This window comes from Quercus lobata, chromosome 9, assembly GCF_001633185.2.
Source record: "Quercus lobata isolate SW786 chromosome 9, ValleyOak3.0 Primary Assembly, whole genome shotgun sequence".
Taxonomy (NCBI): Eukaryota; Viridiplantae; Streptophyta; class Magnoliopsida; order Fagales; family Fagaceae; genus Quercus; species Quercus lobata.
Window position 1 is genome coordinate 38,332,754 of NC_044912.1, and position 11,403 is coordinate 38,344,156.

The following is an 11,403-nucleotide window of genomic DNA, read 5'->3' on the forward strand; positions in this document are numbered from 1 at the left end:
GACCTCGTCCAATTTTTGAAGAAAAACATCGATGTGTTTGCGTGGAGTCACGAGGATATGCCGGGTATAGACCCTAGTGTCATTACCCACCGTTTAAATGTATGTCCTTCCTCTAAGCCTGTACGGCAAAAGAAGAGGGTGTTTGCCCCTGAGAGAGATAGTGCAATCAAGGACGAGGTCCAAAAGCTGATGGTAGCAAAGTTCATTCGGGAAGTGTACTACCCGGATTGGTTGGCCAATGTAGTAATGGTCAAAAAAGCGAATGGCAAGTGGAGAATGTGCGTGGACTTCACTGATCTGAACAAGGCTTGCCCCAAGGATAGCTACCCGCTACCGCGCATTGACCAGTTAGTAGACTCAACTGCAGGACACAAATTGCTTAGCTTCATGGATGCCTTTTCAGGATACAATCAGATAAGAATGGACGAGGCTGACCAAGAGAAGACATCTTTTGTCACCAGTCAAGGCTTATTCTGCTATAAGGTGATGCCGTTTGGCTTAAAGAATGCAGGGGCGACATATCAGAGGTTGGTCAACCACATGTTTCGTCCGCAGATTAGGCGGAATGTGGAAGTCTATGTAGATGACATGCTGGTGAAAAGTCAGGATGAAGGAAGACATCTAGACGACCTGCAGGAGACATTTGAGACATTGAGGCAGTATCACATGAAGCTGAATCCTAGCAAATGTGCCTTTGGAGTATCATCAGGGAAATTCCTTGGCTTTATGGTATCCCACAGGGGAATTGAAGCGAATCCAGATAAAATCCAAGCAATATTGGACATGAAGCCACCACAAAATACCAAGGAAATCCAATCCCTCACTGGACGAGTCGCTGCGCTTAACAGGTTTGTCTCTAAAGCTACTGATAAATGTTTGCCATTTTTTAAGGTTCTCAAAAAAGCATTCGAATGGACCGACGACTGTCAGAGAGCTTTTGAAGATTTGAAGGTATACCTTACCATGGCACCGCTGCTGAGTCCATCAGTGGAAGGAGAGAAACTATATTTGTACCTAGCAGTAACCCCGCATGCCGTGAGCTCAGCATTGATAAGAGAGGAAGATAAAGTGCAAAGACCTGTGTACTATACAAGCAAGGCATTGAAAGGAGCAGAAGGACAGTATCCACAAATGGAGAAGTTGGCCTTCGCACTAATCACAGCTTCAAGGAAGCTGAGGCATTATTTCCAAGCACATGTCATTAATGTTATGACTGATCATCCGCTCAAAAAGGCAATGAATAGACTGGAAGCTGCAGGACGATTAATCCAGTGGGCTGTGGAGCTAAGTGAGTTCGATATCAGGTATCAACCACGGCAAGCCATAAAAGCTCAAGCCCTAGCAGATTTTATTGCGGAGTTTACCCCAAGTCATAATGAGACAGAAGACAGTAAGAGATGGATCGTCCACGTGGATGGTTCGTCTACACGGCATGCAGGAGGAATTGGTGTGGTTCTGCAGTCCCCAGAAGGAGATAAATTGAAACATAAAGTCCGTCTACAGTACCAAGCGACAAACAATGAAGTCGAATATGAAGCCCTCCTCAAAGGGCTAGAATTGGCAAAGTCTGTGGAAGCCAAGTCCATATGTGTCATGGGGGATTCCCAACTGATCATGGGGCAAGTGAATGGGACGTATGAAGCGAAGGAAGAACGAATGAAGAAATACCTCGGTAGGGTGATGCGCCTTGTGAAAAGGTTTGAAAAAGCTGACTTCGTTCAAATCCCAAGGGAGGAGAACGTGGAAGCTGATACTATAGCAAAAGAGGCCTCAGCAGATGAATCATTAGAGAAGTCAGATGAAGTTCAATATGTGCCAAGTATAGATGTCCAGGAAGTACAGCAGGTGGATAACACAGAAAATTGGATGACTCCCATTATATCATACTTGAAAGATGGACGACTGCCAGAAGAGAAGGACGAGGCCAGAAAAGTGAGGGTGAGATCAGCTAGATACGTCCTCATGAATGAAGTGCTATACAAGAGGGGTTTCTCTCAACCTTACCTTAGATGCTTAGCTCCGGACGAAGCAAACTACGTGCTGAGAGAAGTTCATGAAGGGGCATGTGGCAATCATTCAGGAGAAAGATCACTTGTCCACAAGGTCGTCCGTGCAGGGTATTATTGGCCGAACATGCAAGCTGATGCTAAAGCATACGTTAAGGTCTGCGACCAGTGCCAGCGATTTAGCAACGTCCCCAGGCAACCATCAGAATACCTCACCCCAATGGTGGCACCGTGGCCCTTCGCACAATGGGGACTGGACATTTTGGGTCCCTTCCCTTTGGGAGTAAGGCAGATGAAGTTTCTAGTGGTGGGCATCGATTACTTCACCAAATGGGTGGAGGCAAAACCATTGGCAAATATCACACAACAGAATGTGAAAAATTTCGTGTGGAAGAACATTGTATGCAGATTTGGAGTGCCGAAGGTATTGGTGTCTGACAACGGACGACAATTTGACAATGCACTCTTCAAGGACTTCTGCTTACATTTTGGAATTCAAAACCATTACTCCTCGCCTGCACACCCCTAAGCCAACGGCCAGGCTGAGGTTGCAAACCGATCCTTATTGAAAATTATCAAGACTCGGCTTGAGGGGGCATAGGGAGTATGGCCAGATGAATTACCAGGAGTTTTATGGGCATATAGAACCACAGTGAGGACACCTACAGGAGAGACTCCTTTCAAGCTAGCCTATGGAAGTGATGCAGTCATACCTGCAGAAGTACATATGGCTAATCACAAGGTGATGATGTACCAAGACAAGGATAATGAGGATCAGCTTCGTCTGAACCTCGATCTAATAGACGAGGTGAGGACAAACGCAGAACACAGGGCAGCAAAGTATAAGAACCTCATGGCTAAGCAGTATGATGCGATGGTGAAGCCTAGGCGTTTCAACATTGGAGATCTCGTCCTGAGAAAGGTCTCTTTGTCAACCAAGAACCCGGCACATGGGAAATTGGGCCCAAACTGGGAAGGACCCTATAGAGTTATCAACTGTAAAAGGCAAGGATCCTACCACCTGGAGGCCCTGGACGGGAGAAAGCTGGAACATCCTTGGAATGTGGAGCACCTGAGGAGGTACTACCAGTAAGAGTGAACCTATGGACGAGACTGGGTCTTATCTGTCTACTAACATACTACTATGTATGATGTTGTTTGTGTTTGATACTATTATGTTTGGTGCTGCTTATGTGTGGAGTTTGAAACTATGATCTCATTACTTATTATAGTTGTGTTAGGTTATGGACGAAGTCATGAAGTATGTATTTATTAAATAAAAAGGCATCAGTGTGCATATGCCTTGTCTGTAAACAATATTTATGTTATGTACTAAATGTTGTGTGAAATTTCTCCATGATATTGTCGTCCAAGTCAATCCTCAAGAGGGTTGAAAGATCCAAGACGAACAAAATCTCTGGACGCAGAGATGTAACGTCTAAATTTTCTAAGGAAAAAACCACATCCACACTCGTCCAACTCATAGACGAGGCGGAGCCAACTGAAACAATCCAAACTCTGGACGAGAGAAAAAGTTGGCAAAATAAGTAAGATGGTAAGTAAAATTAGTTTGCAAGTCCTAAGACGAATCAAGCTAATTAAAAATACTACCTGCTAAGACGAGTTAGACTACATGAAAAATATGTAATCTCGACATGGACGAGCTAAAGCTGGAGTTAAAATAGCTTAGCAGCATTCGTCCATGAAAATGAAATCACTCGTCCATGTAAAGAAAATGAAATCGCTTGTCCATGCAAAGAAAATAAAACTTCATTCAAAGGGTGGACTTCCTACGTCCAAAAACCCTTGATTAGTTTGAAAAGCAGAAACTACTTAAAAAACCCGTCCTAAAACCATGGACGAGTATAATGTATTCTTGTTACATAAAGAAGGTCCAAAAACAAAAGACCAAATAAAAAAAAGAGAGAAAGAAAGCCACTAAGGTTAAAAGTCTCGTCCTAAGAAGGGGGAGCATTCACAACTGGTGCGTCCTGAGGCTGGGTACTAGCGTCATCTTCCACGTTGACGTCATCAGAGCCAGTCTGGAGAAGAGAGCTTGTGGCAGCAGCAAGGTTAAGCTTGATTGCATTAAAATCAACTTCAGGGAAGTTCTCAATAGCGTCCATTCTGAAATCTTCAAAACCAGCTGCATAATTGCGATCCAAAGTGTCTGTATATGCTTTGGACGACTTGAACTCAGCCACAGCGTCCTCTTTTGCCTTGGAGAGACGAGCATTCAATTCATCGTTCATCTTCTGCAAATGATCAATGCGTGTATCCTTCTCCACTGCATCCGTCCTTAGCTCCTCAATCAGCTTGTTACGTTCCTTGATCTCGTCCTTAGCTTTTTCAGCAACCCCAGCCCATTTTTTACAGTCAGCATTCACCTGCTGAATCCTCGTCTCCAACAAGACTCTCGTCTTGTCCAGCTCTGTTGCCTGTCTAGACGCTGCTATAAACTTTGACATGGCCTATGAATAGACAAAGCAACATAGAGTAATTAAAAAAAGGAAAAGTGGCTAACTGAATAAGGACGAGAGATACTGACATACTTTGAAGAGGTCATGGACGCCTGAATGCTCAAATTCCTTCAAGCCCATGTTATAGCACATGTTTATATCCTCGTCCTTGACGGCTATCTGGAAACGTTCCCAAGCCAGGTCTTTGCTCTCAATTATGTTCGTAGAAGGCTGGGACGAACCAGGCATGGTAGACTTGGCCAAAGGAGTTCTGGGCGGAGTCTTGGAAGGAGTGGACTCAACTGGAGTGGACGAGTCCACATCAACTATCTGGACGGCAGGCTGGGACTGGGGAGGTTTGGACTTGACCACCTTGGACGAGCTTTGTTTAACCCTTTTGTCTCTACGACTGGGGAGCCCTTCCAAGTCAATGTTCTTTGGCAAGAACTTCCTTTTGTCCCCAGCCGATGGACGTGTCTGACCCTCAGGACGATCCTGGGCCTGACCCTCAGGACGTTTTCCCTCTCCTACAATCTCCTTCCCTCTGTTCTCTTTCATTGTTGACATTCCTAAGACGAGATGAACAAGTTAGGAATGTATACATAAAAAAGAAAAAGAAAAAGGGAGGTTTAGCTAAAAACTTACTTTTTCGCACAGTAACTTCGTGGGCGATAGCTTCGTCTGAAGGCTCAGGACCTAAACCCCACTTAGCTAGACGCCTAAGCGTGACAAGAGAACGAAAGCTCCTGTCTGTATGTAGACGAGCCCTGTGGACGCGGTCACGGTGAAATTTGCTCAAGGACGGACGTTTGGCAGCTACAACACAATGAACAAACAGGTTAGAAATTGTAAATATACCAAATAGAAGTGAGAATAAAAATAAACAAAGGGAAGGGACATACCTTCTGGACGAAGGTTCCATAGGTCCCCAGTGTAAGGGGGAAAGGGATCCCTGCCAACGTCCACAGGGTTCCCTGCCCAGAAGCCTGAAACAAAAATGAACTCCGTCTTCCATTTCCTATCAGACGAAGCTAGGGACTTGATCAACCTACAATCATTCCCCCTAGCAGTAAACTGATAAAAACCTTCAGATTGACTTATGGCAGAAGGTTTATAGCAATAAAGGAACTCGTCCACTGTAAGAGGACGGTCCCCACCAAAAACTTCCCTCCACAAAATTTGCATGGAGATAATTAATCTCCATGCGTTAGGATTGAATTGACAAACACCTAAACCTAACTTAACTAATAACTCTCTAGCGAAGGCATTTAAAGGAAACCTAAGGCCACCTAAGAAGTAAGATTCATAGACGCCTATTCCAAAACGGGGCTCACAACACCACTCTCCATGGACGGGCAGCCTAGGGTTAAACTCATCTGGGATTTGATACCAGGATTTAAGGCTATTTAACCTCTGTTCGTCCGTCTTAGAATGGACGCCTACAGCGCAACTGAAGACGGTTTCTACCTCGTCCGTAGGATTGGACGGAGAACCAGCTTGAGAGCCAGAAGCTCTCCTAAGCTGTTCTTGGACGACCTCAATAGGGAGCCCAGGGGCCCCAGAAGAGTAGTTCTCGTCCGTGCTTCCTCCACTCTCATCACTAGCGCTGCTAGAGTCAGACCTATCACTAGTATCCTCACAGTACTCGTTTATAGCCTTATTAAGGCTATCAGTAGACGAGGAAGCAACAGACATCTCTAACAAAAAACTTAAAACCTAAAGACGAGGAGAAGAAGAGTACCTGGCTCTAGACGGAAGAAGACTCTAGACGCAGAGGAACTCCTAGACGAGGCTCTAGACGACAGATGTCAAGGAAGAAAATCTCTGGAATGAGAAGGGTTAAGGGAGGCATTCCACTATTTATAGGATGCTGACCTGGGTAATCGAAACGACCCAACCAATACGAAAGCGACACGTGACATCTACCTCGGAAATAAAAATCGACGGAATCAGTCGCCAATAAAAAAATGACACGTGGTTCAGTAATTATTAACCAATTATATATGTCCAAGGACGTTCAACCCTTGGGACGACTCACATGGACGAGGGGGCAACTGATGGTGTCACAAATAATCCAAGTCCATAACTCGTCCATATGTCTCGTCCAACGAAAGAAGCTACAGTAGGTGGAGAAAAGTGCAAGCGCACTGGCGAACCTCGTCCATATATGGACGAGCAATGCCTCATGAAATCCACTCGTTATTTATGGACAAGCCTTCCAAGATGGTCTCGTCCATCTTCCACTGAAAGTGGATGAGCTCATCGTGGAAATCTCGTCCATCCTTACTAAGGATGGACGAGTTCGTCGGCCCATCCGACCTAGGTAACTTCCACAGCGGTTATGGAAGTTACCCCCAATTCTTCGGACTCCTCGACATTGGGAACGGTTACTAAACAGATAACCGTTCCACACACACACTATATAAGGCTTCTTCGATGAAGGGTAAGGGGATTCAGACATTTTCACTTTTGAGAGAACATTTCTTCGTTACAGAGAGTTCAAAGTAACTAACTTGATTATCGGAGGATTTTTGGCCGGTCCCCACCGGTCCCCTCTGATTCTGTGTCCTTTGTATTACAGGAGATAGCCCAAAGATCAACGTTCGAGTCTTGTCAACCCACTGATAAAGAAGGAATCATCATATACCAATCTACAGTTGAACCCTTACCCCAATACCCAATTGGACTTGTTCTGTAGTGACAATCTCTCCTTGTATTGCGTGACTCCCAGTACGTGACTAACTAATTGCGCGTATCTTAGTACGCGACTTCAATCACCAACTAGAGAGAGTTGTTGGTTGCAAAGTTCTTCAATTCATCCACACGATGAAGATCCAGAAGATGCTTGGTTACAAAATCTTATGGTGCACAAACACAGCAACTTCTTTAAAAGAATGATGGACTAGGGCAAATTCTGTTTCCGGTCACAATTTTCTTAAACAAACTTTACTCAACACTTGTGCAACTTGCTCCCACCTTTGACGGCCCTTAAAATAATCCTTTTATATGTCTAGGATTGTGAGAAAAAAAAACACACCAAACACATAATCATGGATTACAAGAAAATCATATCTAAAATTCTAAAATTCTTAAACCTTGACAGATACCTATCTATCAAGTTACTGTCAAGCCACAGGGCTGAACAGCTCTTTAAACCTCGACAGATGGCTAGCTGTCGAGCTTTAATGACAGGCACTTTCTTGGCTTGAATCTTGGACAGACTTGCATGGCTTTAACACTTGATCTTGAAACAAAGTTTCTTGAAGTATTAAACACATCCTAGGTCTACCCAAATAAAAGTAAAGTGTGTTTTCAAAGGATTAGCCAATTACATAAAATAGTGTTATATGTTTCTAACAAGTAAATCACATATGTCCTAACAATCAACACCGAAGAAAGAAGGATCTAAACATGGTATAAGGCATAAAGCATGTAGGAAAGAAAAATAGACATGTAAACAAGCATAGAAACATGTGGATCTAGCCAAAGAACACATGGAAAAGATAGATCTAGGCGCAAACACATGGTATGAGACATGGAAGCATGTGGATCTAACATCAAAAACATTGGAAAGAGAAGATCTAAATATAGAAAGCATGGCATAAAGCATGAAGCATGTAGATCAAGACGAATAACATATAAACAAGCATGGAAGAACATGGATCTAAACTAAGAACATGCTAAGAGCAAGATAAAGCAAGAAACATGCTAAGGAAAGCAACAAATCATGTTATTAAAGCAAAAATAGAAAAAAAAGATTTAGAAGGTTAGGGGTGTGGATAGTAGCTAAAAAGCTACATCTACACCCCAAAACCCCAAATCCAAGGTGTAGAACCAAGGAAAAGTAGATTGGATATAAGAACAATACCTTGTATTTTTGGTGAAGAAGGATGAATCAAGAGGCTTTGAGGTGTTTTTTGTGTTTGGAAGAGAGGGAAAGTGTGTAGAAAATGTCTAGGCAAAGAGCAAACCCTAGAAAAGTGGTCTCATCTTTTGGTCTGAAGGTGCCTGGGGCCTTTTATAGCCCCAACACGCTTTTCGAGGCGGTGGCCATCTTCAAATTGTCTTGGATCGGGTTAATCTTGACACCCCTGGAAAGATATCGACTTCCTATTTCTAAAAAGGTATGGAAATTGAAAATCCAACAGTTGGATCAAAAGTATTGGCTCTTGGAGGTTAGCGGTGGATTGATCGGTGCGTTATCTCGATTTTCATGATATTTCGGCCGTTCAAACTCCAATTTTGACTCATGAATAGTCATTGGATTAAGGATTTGATAATATTTGCAGTAGAATTGGTTTCAACCCGCTCTGACGGTCGGATCAAAATTAGGGTTTTTAGGGCCCACTCAGAGTCAACTTCGGGCCAAACTTAGTCAAAATGGCCAAAAATCTCAGATAAGCTCGGGTTTGATGTAAAACTGTGAAAAGTGATATTTTAAGGGGATTATGACCTTGTTTGACCTTCGGTCAACCCAGGATTGACTAAGGGCATTTTGGTCATTTTGGTTGAGAAAGGTACTTTAGGTGCTCCAGTGTCCAAACAGGTTACACCACATCATTCTGGATGTTCTCACGGCCCCATGGAGAGAAAATAATATTTTTGGATTTTTTGTGGTCTGGCACGCAAATCGAGGGTGGACAAAATACGGTATCAATAGCTGCCCCTTCTTTATCTGACATCTCGAGTGCAATGAGAGGTGTCGAATACAAATCGTGATTTCGAATTTTGTTGCCCTTAAATAGCGTGCGGAGACTATTCACGGATCAAGACCACTGGACCGATTTGCCACAGCTGTTTCTAAAATATTTCCTAGACCTGCCTCTGAGCTCCGGGAGAGGAAAAGGTGTGTTTTTTTTTAGAAGTTTGACCGGGTTAACTGGTCAACGTTGTCTTGGTCAACGCTGACTGGAGGCCCTTTAGGGTGTGCTAGGTAGCCAAGCCGTCCTAAGTCTATATAAGCCCCCTTTTGGCTCGTTTTGACCTCATTTCACTCTTTCCTTTGACTTATCACCTCTGAAAAATTCTCTAGAGCAACTACGAACTTAGCGAGTCCTTTTTTTTCTGCAAAATGTTAGTAGCAATGCTACTAGGGATGCATGCTAGTGCTTAATTTATTTTTGGAATTTTCATAAGCATATTATTTTTTGCCATGATTTATGCCATGCTATCCTAGGAAAATGCAAATATTTTTTTGCTTTTTGTCTAGTTTATATGAGTGTGCAAATATACAGGAATTTAAATGCTGAAAATAAAATGCGGGATATAGGTAAGGGCACTTACCTGGTAATAAGATGTGAGCACATGGCACGACTGCTATAACCTATTGTAGATCAGGAACTTGAAAACTTTTTTAGGAACTTGATAGCTGTGTGGTGGCGAGGCATATGACACGGCCGCTAATTAACCTCAAGATGGGATGTGAGCATACAATATGGCCGTTATCACCCACTATAGATCAAGAACTCAAAACTTCTTTAAGAACATGATAACTGTGTGATGGCGAGGCGTATGACACGGATGCTATAAGCTCAAGATGGAATATGAGCATACAGCACGACCGCTATAACCCACTTTAGATTAGGAACTCAGAACTTCTTTAGGAACTTGATAACTGTAATGGCACGAGGTGTACGACACGGTTGCTATAACCTTGAGATAGGATGTGAGTAAACATTACAGCCGCTATCACACACTATAGATTAGGAACTTGGAACTTCTTTAGGAACATGATGACTATGATGGAGCGAGGCATACGACATGGTCGCTATAACCTCAAGATGGGATGTGAGCATAAGGCAAGGCCGCTATCACCCACTGTAGATCAGGAACTCGGAACTTCTTTAGGGAACTTGATGACTGTGATGGCGAGGCTTACGACACAGTCGCTATAACCTCAAGATGGGATGTGAGCATACGGCACGACCACTATCACCCACTGTAGATTAGGAACTTGGAACTTCTTTAGGAACTTGATGACTGTGATGGCGAGGCATATGACATGGTTGCTATAACCTCAAGATAGGATGTGAGCATACGGCCAGGCCACTATCACGCACTCTAGATCAAGAACTCAAAACTTCTTTAGGAACTTGATAACTGTGATGGCAAGGTGTACGACACAGTCACTATAACCTCAAAATTGGATGTGAGCATACGGCACGACTGCTATCACCCATCGTAGATCAGGAACTCGGAACTTATTTGGGAACTTGATAACTATGATGGCAACGCATACGACACGGTCACTATAACCTCAAGATGGGATGTAAGCATACAATACAACCGTTATCACCCACTGTTGATTAGGAACTCGAAACTTCTTCAAGAAGTTGATAACTGTGATGGCGAGGCATACGACACGTTCGCTATAACCTCAAAATGGGATGTGAGCATACGACACGATGACTATCACCCATTATAGAATGTGAGCATACGACATAGTCGTTATCACCCACTGTAGAGTGTGAGCATACGGCACGGCCGCTATCACCCACTGTAGGACTCTTGTAAGAATCTGCTTTCTTGTGAGAATATATGCTTGACTTGAACCTGCATAACATTTTTAGGAAAGAGTGTTAGTTCATCTGTATTGCCATTTGTTTCATGGGCTTACCACTTGTGTCTGAATTTCTAGTTGTTTTGTAGATTATGTCTCAGAAGGCGAGTTCCAAAGGAGACCGGGGGAAGGCCCCCGTTTATGCTACATCTCATTGGGACTTTTCTTCTAATGATGAGACTATTTTTGTTGGTGAGTAGGCAGCTCGAGTTTTGCATAGCCATGTTGACCACATGGGTGGTTACATCAGGCCCACCGGGGGGATCACTATGGAGACTTGATCCAGGAGGTGGCGTTCAGCCGCAACAGTTAGTGCCTCCTCTGAGTTTCACACTATTTCTAGTGGTGCTTCCTCATGGCATGTGCTGACTACGGGGAG

At 43.6% G+C, this 11,403-nt stretch overlaps 1 protein-coding gene across 1 annotated transcript; it reads left to right on the forward strand.

Moving 5' to 3' along the window:
* Positions 1 to 540: 540 nt before the first annotated feature.
* Positions 541 to 3,247, forward strand: LOC115961706. Its single transcript, XM_031080636.1, has 4 exons — positions 541 to 848; positions 933 to 2,340; positions 2,608 to 2,928; positions 3,239 to 3,247. The coding sequence occupies exons 1-4, from the start codon at positions 541 to 543 to the stop codon at positions 3,245 to 3,247; spliced, it is 2,046 nt and encodes a 681-aa protein (XP_030936496.1).
* Positions 3,248 to 11,403: the final 8,156 nt, after the last annotated feature.